Source organism: Perna viridis, chromosome 3 (assembly GCF_037379345.1).
Source record: "Perna viridis isolate PV_CMFRI_1.1 ecotype Kerala chromosome 3, ASM3737934v1, whole genome shotgun sequence".
NCBI classification, from domain to species: Eukaryota; Metazoa; Mollusca; class Bivalvia; order Mytilida; family Mytilidae; genus Perna; species Perna viridis.
The window spans coordinates 677,084-703,684 of NC_142447.1; the positions used below are offsets into that span (position 1 = coordinate 677,084).

General features: G+C 34.1%; 1 protein-coding gene across 2 annotated transcripts in view; it reads left to right on the forward strand.

The window, feature by feature from the left end:
- The first annotated feature begins 2,255 nt into the window (after positions 1 to 2,255).
- Positions 2,256 to 26,601, forward strand: part of LOC148620563 (uncharacterized) — a 37,377-nt gene continuing 13,031 nt past the window's right edge. Inside the window, exons 1-14 of one of the 2 annotated variants that reach the window (XM_088574216.1) lie at positions 2,260 to 2,325; positions 2,556 to 2,687; positions 4,053 to 4,128; positions 4,919 to 4,971; positions 7,153 to 7,258; positions 7,849 to 8,015; positions 10,053 to 10,103; positions 10,957 to 11,050; positions 12,596 to 12,688; positions 13,640 to 13,807; positions 15,704 to 15,782; positions 16,442 to 16,524; positions 19,170 to 19,253; positions 22,887 to 26,135. In XM_088574216.1, coding sequence (XP_088430342.1) covers positions 4,072 to 4,128; positions 4,919 to 4,971; positions 7,153 to 7,258; positions 7,849 to 8,015; positions 10,053 to 10,103; positions 10,957 to 11,050; positions 12,596 to 12,688; positions 13,640 to 13,807; positions 15,704 to 15,782; positions 16,442 to 16,524; positions 19,170 to 19,253; positions 22,887 to 26,135 — 4,284 coding nt within the window. In that variant the 5' untranslated portion in view covers positions 2,260 to 2,325; positions 2,556 to 2,687; positions 4,053 to 4,071. Of the gene's footprint in view, positions 2,326 to 2,555; positions 2,688 to 4,052; positions 4,129 to 4,918; positions 4,972 to 7,152; positions 7,259 to 7,848; positions 8,016 to 10,052; positions 10,104 to 10,956; positions 11,051 to 12,595; positions 12,689 to 13,639; positions 13,808 to 15,703; positions 15,783 to 16,441; positions 16,525 to 19,169; positions 19,254 to 22,886; positions 26,136 to 26,601 lie in introns of both variants that reach the window. The other variant, XM_088574218.1, reaches the window with a different exon arrangement.

Here is a 26,601-nt window from a genome sequence, read left to right on the forward strand (position 1 = left end):
TCTGCGTAGGACTATTTTTGCGTACGTTCCAAATGGTCATTGGTTGAATTGGTGGTCTGTAACCTAAAGAGTCACTTTCTGTCTTAGAAAAAATAAATAACTATACAAGTATCTTCCTATACACATACTGAATGCATTTGCAAAGTTTCAGTGAAATTTGACAAGCACTTTTTAAATATTGATTTTTAAATATAGGGTAACCAAGTTGCGCGAGGAAAAAAGTGACAATATTCTACCATACTTAAATGCATTAAATATTTGCAAAGAACTTTTTCTGACTTTTCAAATAAAAAAAATCAATCACAACTTGTTTTTTAACAATATTAATAAAGAGATAGCCTTTAAAAGTAGTCATTTTCTGAAAAATTGGTCTATTTTTAAAAATTCATGTCTGACATGCCTCCCCCTATTTCTTGATCACATGTCAAAAACCCTAAATCTTTAAATTTTCGCAAAAGGTGATATCTTTGGCTTTAAATTTGTAAATACAGAGTTTTCACAATAAAACATGACAAGTAAAGGGCACCTAAAGCAAAAAAAGTACTCAAAAATGGATTTTCCATGTTGCCATAGGGAAATGCTTATATGTCCTTAACCACAGTAATGAAAGTGAGTTTTTCCTCATTTCTAATCAAATTTTTGCTCAAATTTACACGAAACTTGATTTCAAGTGCTGATTACCACCATGTTTAGGTAAATATAGCCCTCAAAGTTAAATATTTGATATTTTTACTAAATTTTCTACACATTTCACAAGATAGGACATAAAATTCAGCCAAAAAGACAAATTTTCTATAATTTGGACCTATAACTTAAAAAAATGCATATTTTGAAGGATTTTTGTAGTGCATTCCTCTCATAGCAAAGTTTACAAGATCTTCAAGTAGTTTAAAGCTATTCCAAGAAACTTTTCATTTTGCCATGGCCTAAGCTTAAGGCTAAAAACCACTAATTCCACTTCCCATAGGCTTCTATGCTAATTTCACAATATTCAATGGCTTCTCTGGACTTTACCTTAACTTTAACCTGCAGAGGACTATATATCAGCATGATTCTACATATGTCAGCTCACAATCCTCAGAATGGCATGTGGGGTTAGCAGACTTGCAGTGCAGTACTGGTCACCGGAAGTGAAGTGTCTATAAATAGCATGGGAAATCCCAGTGTTTTCACAAGATAGGGGTATATTTAGAAATCATGGAGATTAGGCTTCACATCACAAGAAGCAAAATACACCTATAAAATGTACAGAAATGTTTTTCCTTTCAGAAACTGTTTAAATTTTTTAAATGAGATGAGAACTTTTTTCACAGCACTATGCGGAACAGGGGTAATTTCTGCGTAGGACTATTTTTGCATACGTTCCAAATGCTCATTGGTTGAATTGGTGGTCTGTAACCTCCAGGGACAAAGACCAGACATGGAAAACAGACATTCACAACAAAGAACATAAAGTAACTAAAATCATACATACAAAGTAACAAAAGTAAATGAGCAACTCGGACTCCACAAAAAACTGGGAGCATGGACCAGGTGCACCGGTAGGGTAAGCGTCCTCTGCTTTTCTAGAAACACCCGCCGAGTTGTTCATAAAAAGTCAAGTCCGGGGTAGACAAACGAGGAAAGGAAAACTATGACCCGTTGAATACATCAGTTTTCATGGTGCTGATGGATACACCATAACGATCCACGAGTTCATGATGACGACCATAAAACTTCTGCAGTGATGACTTCAATCTTGTAGCAACATAACCCTGTTCCAGAAGTCTATTTGTCAGAGTTCTAGCGGGATGTTGCCACAGATGAATGGAAAGTTGACAATTTTGAAAGAAAAATCATCACGTTTGTCGTAAAGTTTGGTCAATAGTTTTCCTTTACCATCGATTTCTAAGTGTAGGTCAAGATATGAGTCTGACTTCACAGTGTCTGTAGTATCCTTTATCTCAAGTTCTTTGGGGTAGATGCGATGTATCAAATCCCCGAAATTAGGATTGTTTAAAGATAATACACCATCTGTATAGCGGAAACTGAGATTAAAGGCTCTAGCTAAACAATATTCTTTCGTTCGGATCAGATCAGCTATAAAGTCAGCCTCATAAGAGTGAAGGAATAGGTCAGCAAGTAAAGGAGCACAATTTGTTCCTATTGGAATGCCGACCGTTTGTTGAAAAACACGTCCACCACACTGGACAAATATGTTGTCGATTAAAAATTCCAGCATTTTTGCGCAAAATTGCGCGGGAAAGGCAAGGTAGATAACCCATGCTTTGAAACCGAAAGTAGATTTTCATCTTAACTAGAAATGAAACACTTTGACGTCACCGGGTAAGAAAATAGTTATGTGCCTTCAAACTAGGTACATAAATTCCTCCGTTAAAGCATACGTAAAAGTAGATAAATTTGTTTAAAGACATTTTTTAAAAAGCTATTTCTAGGATTTTCTTTCTACTAGAAAATTTGAGATTCGCGATGGAGATATTTTTTTTTATATTGACCGGTCCCTATATTGGCAACATGAAAGAGAATAATTGTACCATTTATGATTTGAAAACTAGATTAGATAGAATGAATGTTTGATTGGTGAAATGATCCTTATGAAAAGTCCTACCAAAGTCTCCTTGGAGTCGAAATTGTCAGACAGCTCCGTGTTAAGAGTTGTTGACCTTGAAAGACAAAATAGTGACCAGGTAAGAGATTCAGGCTCTTGGGGGCCTCTTGTTATTTGGGTAGGGTTGCAGGGTCAGACGAAATTAGGACTTCCAAAAAGCATGTATATGTATCCAGTATTTTCCTTGAAAGACAGAAAAATAACCATGTAAAGGAATCAGGCTCCTGAAAGCCTCTTGTTATTTGGGAAGGGTTGCAGGGTCAGATGAAATTAGGGCTTTCAAAAATCATGTATTTGTATCCAGACAACTCAGTGATTTTTCTGTTATGAATTAGAGTGAAAATATGGCTGTTTCCAAATGACAAAGGCTTGATTATTTTCCCAAATCCTGCTTTTGATTTTTTTTTCAATATGACATGTCAGGTCAAGGCTTACCAAATAAGGTAGAAAATTTTCTACTTTAACATCAAAATTCATCTGAAGAAAGATGTCAGTTTTTGGACTCAGTCATGTAATAAGTGTACATTGTATTTATGTAATTTCCAAGTTTCTAATATATTTCGATATTCTTTCCCAAATTGGAAGGCACATGTACCTTTTAAAAACAGTTGAAAAATTACTGCAACTGTTCAACAATCTAATTAAAATGAGACCTATCAATTGTTCCATCCAGTCACTGCATGTAGTAATGGAACGGAACAACTGATAGGTCTAATTTGAATTAGATTGACTGTTCAACAGTTTTTTAGTAGATCTTTATAACTTTTAAATGCTAGTTTCATTTTTATTTAAGTAGATTTGATAGCAATTTTGCTATCATGACTTAAGAAAAGTTGGAAAATGGCTGAAAATCACATCAAAATTTAAATTTTGTCATTTATTTCCTGTCCTTGGAGAAAATTTGATAAAAATATGGTTTTAAAGTTTGTAGTATGTTAACTCATCAAAAACTGAAAATGTGCAAAAGATTGTTGTGCCATATTCTTGTCTTGTACTAAATGTCACATGTACATATGCTTCATTCATTTTCTAGTCCTAGCAATACTGTGATTCAATAGAACCTTCAATATAGTGGGGACTGGGCGTTTAAGTTTTCTTTGCTTAAGCCAAAATAAAAAATATTCTAGATTCTCATTCCCTCCCGAACCAATTTTTTTCACCTTCCCTGAAAAATTGTATATTGATTTTTCTCCCAATTTAGGTAAATTTCTTTCAGATTGACAGCATTTTTCATTTAAATTGGTAATTTTTTGTAAATAACTGCCGGCCATTTCTAATTTTGAAAAATGTTGGATGAGAATCTAGAATTTTTTTATGATGGCTTTATGCAGATAAAATACATGTATTTGAACTTGTACACAGTTGATCCCTTATTAGCTTATTTCAAAGAGGTTTTTGTCATTTGAACATTTCAACTATTTCTTTATTATTTTGTTGTTAACAGTATTATGATGAAATGAAATATGGATTGGCAGGACAGTGAAGTGGAAGTTGATTGTTCAAACCAAGCATGTTATAGGGTATGATTATAATTGTTATAACAATGGACAGATTTCTGTCCAAAAATTCGGTTAAGGTGAGTTCTTATCCAGAAATATCATATAAAAAAGGAGGATAGGCTATCATTTGTTCATTGGCAAAAATGCAAACAAGCTACATTCTCTTAAGAAATAATGCATGGCACACAATTTCAATTTTGATACAGTTTTCAAACACCACTAAGTTATCAGTATTTGGCCGATCAGGAAACAAAATTGTTATCAGGTGACTTGCATTTCCATGGAAGAGCATCTTTAAGGTCAAGGGTAAAAGCAAAACTGTACCAACTGCGTCGGAAAAATAGGGTTGGTATGGTTATCTTGAACGAACATATTTTTTTTTATGTATAATAAAGTCACATTTTAAGTATAGCTGTTCCACATATGAAATCATGCAGAAAATTTTATTTTCAAAGCTTTACAGTATAACAGTATAGAAATTCATCAAAGGGTTAATATAAGACAACCAAAAATGTTAATTTATTCATTTGGGAGCTAACTCTGATATTGCCAGTACATTCTATTATAAATTTCACCTAAAATATCTTTCATTAGAAGACTTCTAATGATAAATTATTTTAAATTACATCAATAAAATGCCTCTTGAAGGTAACTTGCATCAGAAATGAAATATGTGACCTGTTTTCAAATGAATCACATATGAATTCTTATTCTGTATAACTCTTAGGTGGATTGCTACTTAAAATTTTAGAATTTTTGATGTTTTTTTTTTCTCATGTTACATGTATAGAATCATTTTTCAATTTTGTAGGCAATCATTAAAGACATACGAGCAGATGGCGTAGAGGTATCTTTTATAAACAAGTATGTTTTGTTTTGATTGTTTTTAACTGGTTACTGTACAATATAATTAAAGTAAGATCCCTCCGTTGTTACCTTCAGCCGCTGCACGTAGGCTGATTGGTTGATGAAAAAGGTCATTAGAACAGAAAGTAGAATGGAGTGTTGTTAGATCTTACATGCAGTGACTGAATGGAACAATTAATAGGTCTAATTTTAATTAGATTGTTTACTGTGAGACCTGTCTAAATCAAATCCCATTTGGAGTGATGGGTTTGTTTAGTTATTAAAGGTGGATGTTTTGTTTACACAGATTAAAATGTATTGAATCTGAAATGGAGTCATTTCAGAAGATGTTTGGATTACCCATATTTCTGGTTTAACCAGGTTTCTGGTTTACCCATATTTCTGGTTTATTCAGATTTCTGGTTTTACACAGGTTTCTGGTTTACACAGATATCTGGTTTACCCAGGTTTCTGGTTTACACAGATTTCTGGTTTATCCAGGTTTCTGGTTTACACAGATTTCTGGCTTATGCAGATTTCTGGTTTACCCAGGTTTCTGGTTTACACAGATTTCTGGTTTACCCAGGTTTCTGGTTTATGCAGATTTCTAGTTTACCCAGATTTCAAGTTTACCCAGATTTCAAGTTTACCCAGGTTTCTGGTTTACCTAGATTTCTGGTCTACACAGGTTTCTGGTTTAAACAGGTTTCTGGTTTATTAAGATTTCTGGTTTACACAGGTTTCTGGTTTACACAGATTTCTGGTTTACCCAGGTTTCTGGTTTACACAGATTTTGAGTTTACACAGGTTTCTGGTTTATTAAGATATCAAATCCCATTTTGAGTGATGGGTTTGTTTAGTTTACACAGATTCAAAATGTATTGAATCTGAAATGGAGTCATTTCAGAAGATGTTTGGATTACCCATATTTCTGGTTTAACCAGGTTTCTGGTTTACCCATATTTCTGGTTTATGCAGATTTCTAGTTTACCCAGGTTTCTGGTTTACACAGATTTCTAGTTTACCCAGGTTTCTGGTTTACACAGGTTTCTGGTTTACACAGATTTCTGGTTTAAACAGGTTTCTGGTTTACACAGGTTTCTGGTTTATTAAGATATCAAATCCCATTTGGAGTGATGGGTTTGTTTAGTTTACACAGATTCAAAATGTATTGGATCTGAAATGGAGTCATTTCAGAAGATGTTTGGATTACCCATATTTCTGGTTTAACCAGGTTTCTGGTTTACCCATATTTCTGGTTTATGCAGATTTCTGGCTTATGCAGATTTCTAGTTTACCCAGGTTTCTGGTTTACACAGATTTCTGGTTTACCCAGGTTTCTGGTTTATGCAGATTTCTAGTTTACCCAGATTTCAAGTTTACCCAGGTTTCTGGTTTACCTAGATTTCTGGTCTACACAGGTTTCTGGTTTAAACAGGTTTCTGGTTTATTAAGATTTCTGGTTTACACAGGTTTCTGGTTTACCCAGGTTTCTGGTTTACACAGATTTCGGGTTTACACAGGTTTCTGATTTACACAGGTTTCTGGTTTATTAAGATATCAAATCCCATTTGGAGTGATGGGTTTGTTTAGTTTACACAGATTCAAAATTTATTGAATCTGAAATGGAGTCATTTCAGAAGATGTTTGGATTACCCATATTTCTGGTTTAACCAGGTTTCTGGTTTACCCATATTTCTGGTTTATGCAGATTTCTAGTTTACCCAGGTTTCTGGTTTACACAGATTTCTAGTTTACCCAGGTTTCTGGTTTACCCAGATTTCTGGTTTACACAGATTTCTGGTTTACACAGGTTTCTGGTTTATTAAGATATCAAATCCCATTTGGAGTTCTGGTTTAAACAGGTTTCTGGTTTAAACAGGTTTCTGGTTTATTAAGATATGAGGTTTTTTATGAAGAGTTTGGTTTAGACTGGTTTCACTATACTGACATGAACAAATTAAATACATCTTTATAAAATTGTTAATAAGTACAAACATAGGAAATAGAAGTAACTGAAGGAACAGAAAACAGGGACACACAGAGAAAAACTAATGGCACAAAACCCCAATAATAAAGTCTGCAATTACACCAACAACTTCAAAAAGTGTTGAATATTTAGTACTGTGATTTTATTATTATAGACAAAAACATTACAGTTTTACAGTTTTTAGGATAAAAGTTTGTCCTTCATTTTAGCTCAGGTGAAGAAATTGGCCAGCAGAATTTTGTTGATTTTGACACTGTGAAAATCCCTACAAAGAAGTCTAAAAATTATGATTACAAAGTGGGTGACATCATTGAGGTATGCAAACTGTAGGAAAATAAAAACACAACAAAAAAGCAAAATTGCTTTACACCTTTTTAGAAATTTCTGTATTTCTTTACTGTGACTCAACTAGATCACTTTTCTGTCTAAGAATCAGGCAAAATCTGTACAAGGTGTGGCATATGAAGAAAAACTATGCAGATATTTTATTGCATTATGCATGATAAGTATTTGTGACTCATAACCTCGTGAAATAATCATCAAAGTGTTCGTAAAGTTACCTTTCTGAGATATTAATAGGTCAGATTTTGTTGAAATGCAAATGGGAAAATGTTCAGAAAATTTCTTGCACTTTTCTTCATATAAGCAGTCTTAAAATGATGTGTGACCCATTGCCTGATTCTTAAACTGAATAGTACTTAACATTTCAAATAATAGTTTTGCTCACTCAAAAGACTTGCTGCCCATTGACTTCCCCTCTTATATTTCAAAAACTCTTAACAATAGATTTAATATTTATATTGGATGCATTATATGTCCACCTTGTTTTTCTGACTAAATGTAGTTCACAGGTCAGTAAATTTATTCTTTGGCTACTTAAAAACCATTTCTATACATGTGTCTAGGTGCTTTCCATCTCTGAGCCCTCTGGGAGAAAGGAGCAAAAGCATGAAGAAGGCTGGTGGAGAGCAAAGATAAATCTTGTACAGGGAGATCACTACTATGTGGAATTCCTCAATTGTGATAGACATGACCTGGTGAAAAGAGATGTGATTCGCCCATTTGATTCTTGGTAATGCAATTGGTAGTCATATATTTTCTGTTCAATTGTGTTGATATAGAGTACGCATTGTTTGTAAGCACACACAGCATTTCTGTTTTAGGATTTTTTTTTTCACAGTAAATTATAAATTAAAGATTAATATAGCACATGAGCCATATTCAGCAGAGAGAATTGAATATCATATTTTTTTTAAAGAAAAAAAAATTATTGAGATACATAAATTATAAATAAAATATATACAATGTATAACCTGCAAAGTTAAAATAGGGGATATATACATGTAGAATTCAATTAAGTTAAATTTTTCTACCAAATGTTGTTTTGAAGGGTCTTTATTCATCCTAGCCTTAAATTGTGATTAATAACAATACAGGAAGAGGTCCACAATAAGTGGTGCACAATTGGTCCCATGGGAATTCCAATAACTTGACGATAAATGATTTCGCCAAAGCCTACGAAAATGTTGTCTAACAGGAATTTAGTGCACTAAGCATATCAAAAGAAGTCCAATTACCATATTTTTTATGTTTTTTCATTACTAAATAATTATCCAAAAGAATTCCAATTTATTAAATGATCATTTGATAGGAGATTATGTGGAAGTGTATTGTATAAAGTGGAAAAATCAAAACTTCGAACAGATTTGAAAGATCCCACATGGGCATGTAATTAATCAAGCACTTCAAGCGAGTTTTTAACACTCCAAGAGTAGTTAATGTCAATATTTTCATAAACTTTTTTACAAAAATTTATAAGATTTTTTATGGAATTGAGCACTCTAGTAAGTAAAATAGAAAGACTAGTTGTAGAATAATGACTTGAAGAAGAAATGAATCTATATTTATAAGGTGATTTTGGTGAATTTTTAATTTCTTTTTGTAGAATTTCATTATAAAATTTACGTCAAATAACAATAATATTATTTGCAGCTTTTTCAGCAGGGACAAAAACAAATTCCTTGTTGAGTTCTTTCAATTTGTGTTTTATTCAGGAAATATGGTTTTCATGTTTTTTATTAGGTGTGAAGTGTTCCTCAAAATGTTTTATTAGGATGTCAACTATTTTCATAATTGTTTTGAAGAAAGGATTTAATGCTTTTTTATCTACTATCTCACGTTTCATCCATTTTATACAATACAAATGGAGTGAGTCCTGGATGATGTTACGACAGTTATTCCAATTGATAGTGACTAGAGGAGGATACTAAGGTCCTTTTTAGCTCACATGGCCAAAGGCCATGTGAGCTATTGCCATCGCTTGGCGTCCGTCGTCGTCAACAATTTTTTAAAACTCTTCTCCTCTGACACTACTTGACTAATTAGAACCAAACTTGTTATGAATGTTCCTTGGGGTATCCTGCATAGAACTGATGTGGGATTTTTGATCTGTTGAAAAACCTGGCCACCATTATTAAAAATAGAACAGAGGGGTCTGACAGTAGTTTTTTGCATATATCTCCAAAACCGTTAGGTTTAGCCAAATTTTTTCGTAGCTGAAATGATCCATATTATTAGGACTACAAAACTTTTAAGGGATAAAAGTTGTCAGACGATTCCTTGTAAGAGTTATTTCCCTTGAAAAGGGAAAAATGCCTCTTGTTGAAGAAATGTTTTTAGCTCTCGGTCATTAACAACTTTTAGATTGCCTGTTAATACATTGGAACTGAGACCATAAATATATTTTTAATTACTTATTAGGGTATTTCTTTAATGTTTACATCCTTGCATAATTTACTGTAATTAAAGACATATTTGCGGTTTGACTTATTGTAAATATAGATTATAGGAGGGAGTTCAGTATTATCAAAATAAGCAGGGATAGTTTCCTTAACTGTATGACCATTCAAATACCAACAATGTTGATGAAATCAAAGCCTTTATTAATATATTTAAGTTTTAGAAAACGTTTTTTGTGATTTTCTGGACAATCAATTTTTGGAATAACAGTAGGCAATTATAATTTGAACTGCCGAAGAAAATTTGAATACAACCATCTAGAAATCTATGTAATCTAGTGAATGGTATTATTTGTTGGTTTATTTTATAGTGATAGGTTTAGTGTGGTAAAAAGACAAATCTCATCAGCTATGACAGAAGTGTGAGTATAATAGTAAGCTGTAATTTTTTGTAAGAATTAGTCTTAATGTTGAAGATTTTTTTTTTTGGAGTACCAATTAATGTGAACATTTGTTATAGATGTGCTAATGAAAGTTTGACAAACCCTGTGAAAAAATAGTTACTTTCACAGTATCTTTCTTTTCTGGTAGCTTGAAGGAATTTGAATGCAGATAGAAACAGACGTGTTTCCAACAATGAAAAGCAAGTGCAGTATCTGCCTCCATTTGTCTATCCTGTAGATTTAGGGCTTTATACATTATGTAATCTGTAAGTCAAACTGATTCAAACAATAATAATTCCAGCTTTGTACCATGTTTATTTATATATAGATATGCATCTCATAATATGAACAAATTTGACAGTTTTTTCTACAGATGAGGCACCATGAACTTTCCCTAATTATTGTCACAATACATTGTATTGTATTTGCAGTCAATACTTTATGTTATCTGTCACTCAATATGAAGATGTTGACAATTTGACAAATTATTTTTCTACATTTTTACTGTCTTGAACTTTTCTCTTTTTTTTTGGTTTTGGGCAGTCCAAGAACACAATTCACATTTACACAGTGTTTATCAAAGATATCCACCTCTTACTGTGAATAGATATGACAGATATTTTAATCATGATTTTTTTTTCTTGTTGAACTTTGCCAATTTCTATCAGTATTTGCTATCAGTTGTACACATATTATGGTTTTTTGTCTCCAAATATGTTTTTTTTAAATTTTAATAGTGTTAATGCATATGTTGGATATATGTGCTGACAAGTATATGACAGTGATATTAGTCTTCTTGTTGGGCATGGTTCTTACAGATTATGTTTTATAGATGTCAAGAAGATGAAGTCCACAAAGACTTTATCAAACACTCTGGTGTTCTAGCTGTAATTTTTGATGATCTATCAAGTGAACTGGTATTTGTAGTAAGTATATACATTAATACAATCAGAACTTTCCTCCCACCTCGATGAGTGGATGGAATTAAATACATATTGCCTGTAATAGAGGGAGATACACCAAAGTAAGACACCTGAGATGCTATAGTCAATAGTGATATCTCTCTCTACTACAGGTAACATGTGTTATAATATAATGAATACATTATTAGACTTTACTGATGTATCACCCTCTAAAATATATGTTATACATGTATTTAGTAAATGCATTTTAACACATTTGTTGCACTTCCTCATACCTGTTTTTCAGTTGATTTTTAACAATGCCGTGAAACTACTTTTATGGTTTTGGGAAGACAGGACATCAACAGGAATCTCTTTTTTGTTGGGAACCAAATTTCATTGTCTGGCTCACCAACGAAGACCACAAAAATTGGTTCTTGACGAAAAATAGCACTTTCACAGTAGCTGAAATAAAATGTGTATGAAACAATTTAATAAGATAATAACAACAAATTGAAACAAGTAACAAAATTTCATTTTGAAATGTGTTTATTAAATATTTTGACCTCTGGTTCTCGGCCTTATGCTTGGAGGTACAGACGATTAAATGTTTCGACATGTGGTTCTCGTCCTTATGCTTGGAGTTACAGACAATTTAATGTTTCGAACTCTGGTTCTCGTCCTTATGCTTGGAGGTACAGACGATTTAATGTTTCAAACTCTGGTTCTCGTCCTTATGCTTGGAGGTACAGACAATTTAATGTTTCGAACTCTGGTTCTCGTCCTTATGCTTGGACAAAATGGAAGGACAGCTCTTTCAACAGCCTATTTAGTTGTTTAGGCATCCTTCTTGGACAAAAGCTTTTGAATTTCATCTTCGTCAACATCTGCAAATGCTATATCTATCGAAATGGTCTAATTTGAGTCATGGTGATATATCATAACAGCCAACTATTATTAAGGGGTGGGCACACTAGGAAATAGACTACAATACCAAATGTCTCTTAAACCAATCAAAACTTCAGATTCTTGTATTAAGTATAATATATTTGAATCCCCTTGTCCATTAATTCCTTTTGTGGAATAGATTATATATGTGACTTGATGTGTTTTGCCTTTTGATCCCATATATCCAACTGTGGGCCCCTCTCAAAAATGTTATTTGGGCAAACATAATACCATGTGACAAATATATAGCTTGAACATTACAAGTTTTTTTTTTTTACTTTCTACTGTATGTTTGAAACATTTTATGAAGGGGATGTTTTTGTGGATATCAACTTTGGTTTTGGTCAAAACTTCATTTAGAATAATAAACAAGTGAATAATAGCCACACTTTTGTTGGTAACTTTAATTCTTGATTTAGCCAAACACAAAAATTGCTATCCACAAAACAGTAATAGTTTTAACATACATCGTTTCTCTTTGACACAACAGCAGAAATATTAAACGATTTTTTTAGGCTATTGATTTGTCTTAATTGAAGTAGAATATAAAGTGTGATTACTTAGTTAATAAAATTCAGTTTCTGATTTTAAGTGTTGAAACTAGATTTTATTTTGTTACAGTGTCCCAATGAAGATGTGGAGAAGAAAGCCAGACTGTTATCAGACATGCATGCTGAAAAGTTACTGAAAAAAGCAAAACTGTTAAAAAAACAAGTAAGCAGTATTTTATAAAAAATCTAAAATTAATGCAGTGTTTTTATATGAACGCAAGAAATTGTAGTCCTACAATGGTATGGCATTGTCATCATTGTCGTTGTTGTCCATAGACACTTGGTTTTCATGTGATAATTTCAGTATGAGTTGGTTGATCTTATTGAAAATGTATAACAATGTTCCAAACCACAAAAGAAATGTTGGTATTGATTTTGGGGGTTATAGCCCAAACGTTTTAGAATTAACGGCCAAAGAGGGTCTCTAACAAGCATTTCATAGAATTTAACTATATAACTCCAGTAAAAGCATAGGAATGTCTATGACATTATTTCTCAATATTCTATACCACAATGGTCAGACTTGGATTGATCTGGGGGCTAAAGACTTGAACTTTTCAGAAATTAAGGGCCAAAATGGGGGGACCAGAAAAAGAATTTTCTTGATATCCAATCAATAACTGAACTATTAGTGAATGAGTCTTTTTGATATTGTATTACAAGTTGCCATACCACAAAAGGAAGACTGGGATTGATTTTTGGGATTCAGACTTGAATCTTGTAGGAATTAGGTGTGAAAAGAGGGTCTGAAACAAGCATTTTCCTTATATACGAATAATAACTTGAGTAAAAGTGAATGGATTTCATATAAATTTTACTACAAGGTGCCAGTTATACCACAAAAGGAAGACTTGGATTGATTTTTTGGGTTGTCACTTAAGCTGATTAAGAATAAGAGTCATTATAGGGGGGAAGACACAAATTTTGTTTGTCTTATTTCTGGATGGTAATTTGAATGAAAGGGAGTGGATTGCATTTAAATTGTGCTGCAAGGTGCCATAATTTTGCTGAAGTCGTCAGACAGAATGCCACTACACAAAATACTAATTTTTCTTTAAATGTATTCAATTTCACAATTTACTTAATTTACTTTACTTTTTTGTAAATTTTACAGAGAAATGAATACAAGGAGACCTTTAGGGTACATAATGACCTGGTAGGACTTGTCATTGGAAAGAACGGTTCCAATGTGAAAAAAGTGGAACAGATGGATGGAATCAAATCAGTAAAGAAGATGAAATGTCAAGACTCAGAGGATTTCAAATTCACTGTTGTTGGCAAGGTGAGCAACAACTAAAATTGAAAGTCTAGATTTAGAAACTTAGTATTAGTTATTGCTCTTTGTACTCTATTAATTTTCATTCATACAGGATTGATTCAAGAAGATAACTACCTAAGGTTGTTTGCTATTAATAGCTCAGAAAGATTTTAAATGAGGGACTGACCAACACTCTATTGTAATAGTTATTGCCCTTTGAACAACAATTACTCAGATAAGATAGAAAGTTTTATGAAAGTTTATGTAACTACCCTTTGAATTTAGAAAAATCTTGCTTAATTATTTTTATCATTACAACAATGTGTAAATTATGTACACTAAAAATATCTCATAAGCAATTTGGTAACCAAATATTGCCGAGATTATCAAAAGGAAGTGGGTAGTATATAGTGATCATGATGTTTGTTTGTCCAGGTGCACATTTTTAGGAGTAGGGTTATATTGTTTTACATGTGTTTGTCCAGGCGCACCTTTTTAGAAGTAGGGTTATATTGTTTTACATGTGTTTGTCCAGGCGCACCTTTTTAGAAGTAGGGTTATATTGTTTTACATGTGTTTGTCCAGGCACACCTTTTTAGAAGTAGGGTTATATTGTTTTACATGTGTTTGTCCAGGTGCACCTTTTTAGAAGTAGGGTTATATTGTTTTACCTGTGTTTGTCCAGGCGCACCTTTTTAGAAGTAGGGTTATATTGTTTTACCTGTGTTTGTCCAGGTGCACCTTTTTAGAAGTAGGGTTATATTGTTTTACCTGTGTTTGTCCAGGCGCACCTTTTTAGAAGTAGGGATATATTGTTTTACATGTGTTTGTCCAGGTGCACATTTTTAGGAGTAGGGTTATATTGTTTTACATGTGTTTGTCCAGGTGCACCTTTTTAGAAGTAGGGTTATATTGTTTTACCTGTGTTTGTCCAGGCGCACCTTTTTAGAAGTAGGGTTATATTGTTTTACCTGTGTTTGTCCAGGCGCACCTTTTTAGAAGTAGGGATATATTGTTTTACATGTGTTTGTCCAGGTGCACATTTTTAGGAGTAGGGTTATATTGTTTTACATGTGTTTGTCCAGGTGCACCTTTTTAGAAGTAGGGTTATATTGTTTTACCTGTGTTTGTCCAGGCGCACCTTTTTAGAAGTAGGGTTATATTGTTTTACCTGTGTTTGTCCAGGTGCACCTTTATAGAAGTAGGGTTATATTGTTTTACCTGTGTTTGTCCAGGCGCACCTTTTTAGAAGTAGGGATATATTGTTTTACATGTGTTTGTCCAGGTGCACATTTTTAGGAGTAGGGTTATATTGTTTTACATGTGTTTGTCCAGGCGCACCTTTTTAGAAGTAGGGTTATATTGTTTTACATGTGTTTGTCCAGGCACACCTTTTTAGAAGTAGGGATATATTGTTTTACATGTGTTTGTCCAGGTGCACATTTTTAGGAGTAGGGTTATATTGTTTTACATGTGTTTGTCCAGGCGCACCTTTTTAGAAGTAGGGTTATATTGTTTTACCTGTGTTTGTCCAGGTGCACCTTTTTAGAAGTAGGGTTATATTGTTTTACCTGTGTTTGTTCAGGCACACCTTTTTTAGAAGTAGGGTTATATTGTTTTACCTGTGTTTGTTCAGGTGCACCTTTTTAGAAGTAGGGTTGTATTGTTTTACCTGTGTTTCTTACAGTTTTTTCCATGACTATATTTTGAGGGTATTTCATATACACAGTAGTGGAATTTGATTTCAGACTTAAGCAACATCAACTTCATGTTTGAGTGTATGGTTTCTGCTGTGGGAGCAGGGGTTTTTATAGTAAACCTGGTTAGAAACTTTTCTATTGTTAAAAAGATCGTGAATTGTCCCCTGCATATTGTTTAAACAGTACCATATTTAACACTTGTAATTTTATTGTAATTTAGAAAGATGATGTTGTCAAGAAAGCTAGATCCATGTTGGAATTTCACAAAGAAGAATTTGTAGTGCCTAATTATAACTCAGGTAGGTTTGTCTTTTAACTTTACTTGTGTAAGGCACCCAAAAAAATTGTCTTTACTGTCACATGGTAAAAAATACAGGGTTGGTACTGTGTACATGTTGGTTGGTCAAGTTTAACTAGAAACATTGAAGCACGAGTTAGCGTGAGTAATATGTTTCTATTGATGCTACTTGTAGATAATGTTTGTGACCTGAGTACAAATGAATGAGCTTTTTTTTATTGAATTGATTGAATTATTTCCTGGTTCACTTAAATATGTGGCAGGATTATTGTACCCCCTGCCAACAAAGCTCATGGAGGTATATAGGAATTGCTGTGTTTGTCTGTTTGACTGGAATAGGAATACCATATTTGGCCCATGGGTGTATCACCATGAAACAAAAAAGTGTTGCATAAATTCATGACTTTGGCCTTTGACCTGAAGGTAAATTTTTTTTCACATTGATTTGTGTCCAGGCTATAACTTGTTTGTTCTTCAACATAAGTACAGTATTTTGGTGTGTATAATACCCATTTATGTATTGTGTGCAGTGCAATATTGAGGGTCCAAACATGTGAAAAAAAGTTGTAACTAAAAAATATGGGAATGGCCTGGGGTATCCTTCGGGAGTTTTACACGCAGTATTTCTATAGTTAAGCATTGATATTGATCTAATTTTAGGTAGTTTAGAAGATAAGCAGCTTATAAATGATATAAAAGATAAATCAATGGTGCTGAGGATAAATAAAGATATCAGCAGTGAGGTGAGTGCCTACTTGTAAAGTACAATTTCACTTAAAAATGGTGCATTTTTTTTTATCATTTATTGTACAACTGCAATTATTATGACATACTGCTGTTGTTATAGTAACAGTTAGACACTTGGTTTTTTGTATGATAATTTGAAATTTGTTTATCGATAGTTATTGAATTTTATAACTAGGTTACAAAGTACAAAAGGAGGTTTGGTATATTTATTTTTTGGGTTATGACCTAAATCATATAAGAATAAGGGGCTAAAATGAGGTCAAAAACAAAGATTTCATAGAATTAAACTATGTAACTTCAGTAAGAGCATAGGCATGTCTATGATATTGTTCTACATTTTTTATACCACCAAAGGAAGACTGGGATTTCTTTTGTTAGGACTTGAACTTTTCAAAAATTGTGGGCCAAAAAAGGGTCTCAGAAAAATGCATTTTCCTGGTGTCTAGACGATAACTTGACTATAATTGAATGGATCTCTATAATATTGTACAACAAGGTGCTATACCATAAAAGGAAGACTTGGATTGATTTTTGGTATTAAGACTTGAACCTTTTTGGAACTAGGGGCCAACAATGAACCTGTAACAGGCATTTCTATATGTTTAAACTTTAAACAATAACATGAATAAAAGAGATGGATCTCAAATAAGTTTTGTTACAATGTGCCATACCACAAAAGGACTGGGATTGATTTTTGGGGTTGTGACTTGAGCCAAGTAAAAATAAGTGATCACAAAAGGACAAGAAACAAGTACTTGTTTTGTGATTTCTGGATGGATAACTTGAGTGAAAGGGAATGGATTTCTTTGAAATTGTACATGAAGAAGAAAGATTAGTATTAATTTTAGAAGTTTTGATTGGAATAAGGGGCCAGAAAGTGACCACTTAGATTCTGGTCAAATTCTTCTTACTTCAAATATGTAATCGTAATTGAAATTCAAAGCTCTATCAAGTTTGAATGGTGAGTCTGTACTTGCCCCACTGTTCAGGGTTCAACTTCTGTGGTCAAATCAATCTGTGCCCTGGGAAGCCTTCATTTAAAAGTGTAAATGCATCCTTGGTGTTCTCATGGATGTGAAAGCAGGTCTAGTTGCCACTCAACTTTGTCTGGCAGTCCATCCATACTGGTTTTAAAGAAGTATTAAACCAATTCTATTCAAACTTTGCACTATGTTTTTAGGTATCGATTATAAGTAAATAGCTGTTGAGTTATCCTCCTGTGTCAAAAAGCTGTGAAATTAAAAAACAAATTTCTCCGGAGTGTGGTTTTAGTTAATACTCTAGTGGGCATGGTCCTGTTATCGTCCATAGACACTTGTTTTTATTGCAGTTACTTGAATATCAGGGTCTGGTTTGTTTGTTTGTTTGTTGGGGTTCAACACCCGAGCAGCTATATTCAGGCGATGAACATGAAGTGGATGATAAAATGAACATAAAATGATGATGAATTGAAAAATGGGACGGGACACAATGACAGTGGGGTCGAGCAATATTGATTGCCACTGGAAATAGGGAGAGGTGGGTAGGGTCGGGCAGTTTAGCCTCCTGTGGCGGAGCCCTATGGTTCCTACTCTGGGAGAATACCACAGTAGGGTTTTTTAACATGCGAGGAACGTGGCATCTTTCCCAACACAGTGCACCACTATGGGTTTTGCTTAGGTTTTCTGAATTATAGCCTGACAACCCCAGCATGTAACACACCAGGGGTACCCCATTCCACCACCTGGAGCACACAACCCAGTTGCTCTGTGGGCAGAGCACCCTAACCCCCAGCTAGGGTTCTTAGCATTATTTAGTCACCTTTTACGACAAGCTTAGTGCTGCTGCAGGCCTATTCTTTTGACACCCAGACCTGCACAGGTCTATCAGGGTCTGGAACTTTAAAATAAGGTTACATACCTCAATAGCAATGTTTGTATTGATTTCGTGCTAAAGGACTCAATCATTCAGGAATTAGGGACCAACAAGAATGTAAAACAGGCATTTTTCTGGTTTCTGGACAATTTAGCCTGAGTAAAAGAGTATCGCCTTAAACTGTAGCACAAAGTTCTTTACTACAAAAGGAAGATTTTAATTGATTATAGGATTTTAAGATTTTGTGGAAAAAAAGCCAAAAACAAGTATGTTAGAAAACTGAAATAAATACATAACTTAAGTACTTAGTACAATTGCTGCAAAGGTTCACTACCACTAACATCAGGCAGGAATTGTTAATTGGGATATAATGGTTTTTTTTTAATGAGTTAATGATTAATAGTGGCTAATAGGCAAACATGTTCCTTGTTTCAAGATAATAACTGGTGTAAAAATGTAATGGATCTCTTTAATAAAGTACTACAAGATTCTTTACAAGGTTTTGATCAATTTGTAATGTTAAGAGTTCCAATCATTTTAGAAATTATGGGCCAAAAAGGTATCAAAATCAAGTGTTTTCTTGATGTTTGTATAAATCTGTCTAAATATAAATGTTTAAAAGTTTTTTGGCTACTTTCATTCTATTTAAAAAAAACATACTTTGTTCAACATCTGATCACAATCAAAAGTTATGAGGCTTCTATTTTATGTCTATAACTGCCCAAACTGTTCTTGGTTCAAACTCTGCTCTCATATCAAGCTGCCATTCTATTTCTTTTTTTTTCAGGGAGTAAAATTTATCATAATTGGAAATCCAGAGAAAATAAAAACCGCTAAGTTGATGTTGCAATACCAGATTGATGTTTTCAAGGTCAGTACATTACTAATTTAATAACACAGTTTTTTATGCCTTGCACTTTGGAATCAGGGACATTGAGTTAAACTGCTTTTTGTATGTACATCTTTTTCATAAATTATTTTATATTTACTGCGATTGGTTTAAAACATATAAAGAAGAGGATAAATTGTTCTGTGGGGGCAACATTTGTCTTTGTTTTATCAGGGTTGGCTGGGTATACCTTTGCAGTGTCCTAGCTAGGGCAAAATGGAGGGGTGCCACGCCCCGCCCCTATCACGCCAGTGCCCCTCTGCCCCTATTGAGTACCCCTTTAGTGCCCATTTACAATTATCTGAATGGCTCCTTATGATTTCCGCTCATGTTAATAAATAACCCCAAGCCAGTTAAGAAGTGTCACCTTCATTAACTATATCCTGTTGTAAGTAAACCTCAGGTAATTATCAGTGATCAATCAGCTGACCAGGGTTATCGGATAATGATTGACAAGTAGAGAATTATTCACGATTGGATCTATAACAATTTTATGGACTGCCAGTCATTGGTTAATAATAAATTTCTACTGCACAATTAATTTTACAAATATTTTCAAGTTAACAGGTCTAAATTTTGTAGAACTACTAGTGTAAACAAAATTTTGCATGTTGCACGTTTGTTTATTCACGATGTCAGTTACCTCCCTTATAATATCAATGTTTTAAACATTTTCTATATCTTCAACAGTAAAGGACATTTTCCATAAGTTGTAATTGCAATAGTTATAGAAAATAATATTCATTCTACTTACATAAGATTTTGTTATTTAATTGGAGCAATATTAAATATTTGTAACATTTCATGTAACATTTTACCTCATAGTATGTCATAAATGTAAAGAATCACTTGCCCTTATCACCACCATGAGAAAGCATTCTGCCTCACATTGACAAGTCTTGACCATACAACAATCTGATTATATCAAACCTATTTTGTACTCTTTCATAGGGTTGGTAAGGCTTCTGAAATATGTAATCAGCTTAGTCACCTCTACATAAATGTGTTAAAGTTACTAAATGCACTTGGTCAACTTAGAAAGGTCTTTCTATATGATAAAGATGTCATGCATACATTAATCGTGCAGTCAAATTTACTCAGTTTGCAAATTCTGATGCGACCTTCATTTTCAAAAGTTGGCAGGTAAGCAATAAGAATACAAATCACTGACTTAACACAAACATACAAAATCAATGCCTCAAAGTGTCCTCTTCCCTGCGCCCTTCTTTTATCAAATCCTAGCTACAACACTGCTGTGTTATTGTCTTTGTTTTATCAGGGTTGACTGGGTATACCTGTGTTATTTGTATTTGTTTTATCAGTATTGGCTGGGTGTACCTGTGTTATTTGTCTTTGTTTTATCAGTATTGACTGGATATACCTGTGTTATTTGCCTTTGTTTTATCAGAGTTGGCTGGGTATACCTGTGTTATGGTCATGTTTCTTCTAGTATTTAGCTCACCTGGGCGAAGGCCATGTGAGCTATTGCCATCACTTGAAGCCTGTCGTCGTCATTAATATTTTTTAAAACTGTTCTCCTCTGACACTACTTGACCTAACTTGGAATGAATGTTCCTTGAGATATCCTGCATAGAACTGATGTGGGGATTTTTGATCCGCCGAAAAAAACGTGGCCACTGTTACTAAAAATAGAACATAAGGTCAGACAGTACTTTTTTGCATATATCTCCGTAACTGTTAGGTTTAGCTAAATTCAGGCAGGGTAAAAGAGATCAGCATGATGAGATCGATCTGTGGTCAAATTTTGGTTTTAATCCATGAAGCCATGTTTGATTTATTGCCCTTTTTCAACATTTTGTTAGTTTGAATGCTATTTCTTTCAAAAATCTTCTTCTCTGACACTGATTGACCAATTGAAACCAAACTTGGTACAAATGTTCTTAGGGGTATCCTGCATAGAACTGATGTGGGTTTCTTTTATCCATTGTTGTTTCTAAAAATAGGACATAGGGGTGAGACAGTAGTTTTTGACTACTTATTATTGTTCTTCAAATTAAAAAAATGATGCCTTTTTATCCTGCAGTTTTAAGCTGGTATCTCAAAAAATATAGATAAAAAGAAACAGATCCTAATGATGAGACCCACAAAAGTTTTCACAAAGAAAAATTGTTGAATAATCAGCCTTGTTAGTTATTGCCCTTGAAAGGTGGAAAATAATCAGGTTTTTTTTCCTTTTTCAGCCAATAACTTGAAAATGATAGCAATGGGTAAAATTCTATAATTAGGCCTTCAAAAATTGAATAGATCTCTTAAATGAAAAATGATTTAAACATTTTTAGCTCACCTGGCGGGAGGCCACGTGAGCTATTGCCATCACTTGGCGTCTGTCCTCGTCTATTATCATCATTAAAAATTTTTCAAAACTCTTCTCCTCTGAAAACACTTGACCAATTGGTACCAAACTTGGTATAAATGTTCCTTGGGGTATCTTGCATAGAACTGATGTGGGGATTTTTGATCCGGCAAAAAACATGGCAGCCGTTACTAAAAATAAAACATAGGGGTCAGACAGTAGTTTTTTACATATACATGTTGTATCTCTAAAACCATTAAGTTTAGCCAAATTCTGACTCGGGGTTAAGTGTTCAACATGATGAGATCTATCTGTGGTCAAATTTTCATTTTAACCTGTGAAGCAATGTTGGAGTTATTGCCCTTTTTTGACGTTTTTTTGCTATGATAGATTTAAACTTCATTTTCTGAAATGATCCTTATGATAAGTCATATCAAAGTTTTCTTGAGTCAAAATTGTTGGACATCTTCTTGTTTAATTTATTGCCCCTGCAAGGCAAAATTCAACCAGATGAGCGATTCAGGCTCCTGGGGGCCTCTTGTTTTGTTGCTGTATTAAATGATATAGTCACCAGATTTCCAACATTTACAGGTGAGGTATTTAGACTTTTAGAGCCTATAGTTATAAATCCCAAAGAAATAAAGAAATAGATCATTGTTTTTCAAGAAAGGTTCATTCCCACTGCCAACACTTTGTCAGTGCCTGTATCAGTCAGCTTTTTATGACCATACATGTTTTTCTTCATCTCTAGCTTGTACATTTGTACATGATGAGTCATATATGCAAATATTGTTCATATGAAATTTATGTGAACTGAGCTTCACATTAGTTCACATCAAATTACCATGAAATTTGAATGATTTTCATATGAAGTTTACTGACTGTAAGGGAATAATTTCTGGGTTACTAATTTTTACAGTTTGGTCAAATGGAAAAAAAATTGGAAAATATCTATTTTTGTGGTTTTCACAAAAAGTTAGGTTTTCAGATGCTATATATATAATTTTCCTGCTTATCTGACCACCATAGAAATAGTGAAAATGAAAACATCACCAAAAATATAACATTTCCATTAACATTATTTTAATGTGAAGATATAATTCACATGAATATCTTGTGAACTTTATTTGCTTAATTCAGGAGAAAGTTATGTTAAGTTTCTATGAAAATCATGTGAAAAAGTGTTATCCATGAAGTTAGTAGGGTACTTTCCACTCTTTTTTCCATTTCGTATAGATGATAAGAAATAAGTGTTAGTCAGTTTAGTACAATATGGCATGTTGTTCAATTTATTTTGATAGGATTGGAGTATGGCTGAAACACTAGAATTCTCTGATGATGACAACAACGACTTCATAGAAGAAAAAAAGAGACAGCAAGTAAAAAAAAACAGGGATAAATTAGGAAGAGGACAAGGAAGGGGTCATAGGTGGAGGGGGCCTAGAAATAGGGGTCAATCTCATGATAATGGTAGAAGGTCAAGAGTAGATAATCCAGTTCATGATTATCTTTCAGATGAGGAAAATGAAATGACTGAACAAAAAAGACAGCCCTCAAAGGATAAGAAAGGTTATAGAGAAGGCCCGAAAGAGGATAGCCCCAGAAGTGAAGACAGTAGTGATGGATTGACAGAATACTCTTCATATGATCTAAATACGCAACAAGGTCATAGAAGCAGAGGTTTAAGAAGAGGTATGAGGAGAGGGTCATTTGTGAGAAACACTTCAAGGAATGATAATTCTGATGTAGAATGTAGTGACCGTATGAATGTAAAGGACCAGTTGACCTCTAGAACAGATTGTCTTAGAGGAAGAGGACTTAACCATGGCCAAGAGGACAGAGGACATTTCCAAGATAGAGGCAGAGGAAGAGGCAATGGTAGGAAGAGAAGAAATAGAAGAAACTATAATCGTCTTTCCTCAGAGGTTGGGTCTGACATTGCTGTATCAGATGATAACAAAGATGAAGGTTTTACTATAAATGTGGCTGGTAGTAAGAAATCCTCAGATGGTGAATGTAGTGACGGTATGAATATAAATGATAATCTGACTTCTAGTCATGGTAGAAATAATTATCATGGTAGGAGGGCATATCAACGAGGTCGAGGTAGCAGAGGAAGAGGCAATGGTAGGCAGAGAGGTAATAGAAGACTCCATAATTCTCTTTCCTCAGAGGTTGGGTCTGACATTGCAGTATCAGATGATAATAAAGGTGAAGGTTTTACTGTAAATATGGCTGGTAGTATGGTATCTCTGGATGGTGAAAAAAGTAATGGTATGAATAGCAAGGACAATCTGACCTCTAGTCTTAGTAGAAATAATTATTGTGGTAGGAGGGCACATCAACGAGGTCGAGGTGGTAGAGGAAGAGGCAATGATGGGCAGAGAGGAAAAAGAAGAAACCAGAGTCCTGTTTCCTCCATTGTGAGTTCAGATGATAATGAAGATGAAGGTTTTACTGTGGCTGGTTGTAAGATATCTTCAGAAAATTCCAACCAATATAGCAACACTCTGTATCATACAAAAGCAAACAAATTAGCGTCTCCTGCAATTAATATGGGTCTATCTGTACCTATCAAGAAACAGACAGAGAGAGAAACAACTAAAATGGAATCAAAACTAAAAATTGGAAGAAGAAACAAGGAAGGGAAAACTGAACGAAATTTGCCTACTGATTCAGATTCAGGGATGGAAGTTGATGTTACCAAGGCTTTCTCAAAATTAAAGTTACTTGCGCAGGGATGCCATGAAGAAACTAATGAAATATCAACAAAGAGTCCTGCTGAAGACTCTAATGATGAAATTAAAGTTTTGAAGGTTGTAGTCCAAGAGTATGGTGAAATATGTGACTTTGGTGTCTTTGTGTGTCAAATGGGATATGAAATAACTAAAGGTGATTCGCAGGAATTCTTTTTAAGGAGAAGTAAAAGATTTCATATTTATCAGGAGGATTCAAGTATTCTATATATAGCACCATACTTCAGAGAGCTAGATGTTTGCAAGCACTACTTCAACCCATCCAAGCCAAGTGAATGCTTAGATGAAAGCTGCTGCTATTTCCACATCTGTCAAAAATTTGTAAGTGGCCAATGTAGACGCTCAGATTGCTATTTTCCTCATAACTTGAATTCTCCTGTCAACAATAAAGTTAAACTTCAGTTAGGATTAGAAAATTTTACAGATAAGGATATAATAAAAATGTTAAACTGGAAATTCCCAAGGTTATGTTATGACTACATTTATTTGAGTGAGGGCTGCAGTTTACATGAATATGGTGATAAAAAGGAAGAGTATGATTTGTCCAAGCCATGTCCTTATCTTCATTACTGTAGAGAACAATTTATGGGGAAATGTAAACTTGGAATCAATTGTAAACTTAGTCACTCCTTCTCAACTCGTCATAATCATTGGGTATTAGATTCTTGTCATCTGGTAAATCAGTCAGATGAAAAGCTGAAAACAATGGTAAATGTACCACCAAGGAAACCAAAAAACAAAAATGCAGATTATTTGGATGAGGACCAATTTAAAACAAGACACACTGTAACTGTTCCATCACCAAATGTAAGAGCTCAAGGAGATGGTTCAGTTTTGCAACCTATAGACATTTCAAAATATCATCAAGAGAACACTTCGGACAATTTTACACGAGACATTTGGAATAGTTCATCCATGAGTAATTTGGGACAACCAACCTCAGGTCATTTGGGACAACCATCCTCAGGTCCTTTTGAACAACAATCCACTGGTCATTTGGGACAACCATCCACTGGTCATTTGGGACAACCATCCACTGGTCATTTGGGACAACAATCCACTGGTCATTTGGGACAACAATCCACTGGTCATTTGGGACAACCATCCTCAGGTCGTTTTGGACAACCATCCACTGGTCATTTGAGACAACCAACCTCAGGTCATTTTGGACAACAATCCACTGGTCATTTGGGACAACCATCCTCAGGTCATTTGGGACAACCATCCACTGGCCATTCTGGACAACCGTCCTCATGTCATTTGGGACAACCATCCACTGGGCATTTGGGGCAACCATCCTCAGGTCATTTGGGACAACCATCCACTGGTCATTTGGGACAAACATCCTCAGGTCATGCTGGACAACCATCTACTGGTCATTTGGGACATTCATCTACAGGAAATGGAATACAACAGAATATTTTTAGACAACAATCTGTTTTGCAACCAGAATATGTTGTACAAGGTCAAAACCAATCATTCACGGCTACAGGTGTCCTAAACACTAAATCCTCACACAGACGTGATCAGTCATATTCTGGAAGCAAGGGACGGTTAAAATCTGAAAAGTCAGAAGACATTCTGTCATCAGATGTAGCAGGTAAAAAGCATATTTGTCTAGCATTGAAGAAGGAAGATTGTAAAAATCCATCATGTAATGATTTACATTCTGAATATGCAGTACCATACCTCTGGCAGGCTAAATTAGATGAAGAGTGGGTGACATTTCTACCTAAAGACAACTTTAAGATAGAACAGCAGTATTGTGACTTAAAGACTGTTGCCGCGATACAGGTAGGTCCTAGTCGATAATGTGAAAGTGGTGATATTATATAAAGTTTTACAATTATGTGAATTTTATTTTGGTTTAGGACTTTCGTAGAAAATAACTCAATATTGTAATTTTTCTTTATATTCAGTGTAAACATTGAGGTTAATACAGGAATCATATGTGGACAAAAATTGTAGATATGATGGCTGTTGGAACTTTGCCATTATTTAACAAATCTAAGGGCAGCTTCCTCCTCAATGACTTATAAAACTCAATGGAGTGATATATTATCATATGGAGATGTGCATATTGTCAGGAATAAGTCATATTCTGTTATTGTGCTGTCATCAAAAAATTGTACTGTTTGGATGTTTTAGAAAAGCAGCTTATTGTGTGTCAAAGGCAGTCCTTAGTCTATCCACCATAAATTTGTGTCTAATATGAATTGTATGTCCACATTGGTCCCAAACTGTACTGCAGGCTTCGGGG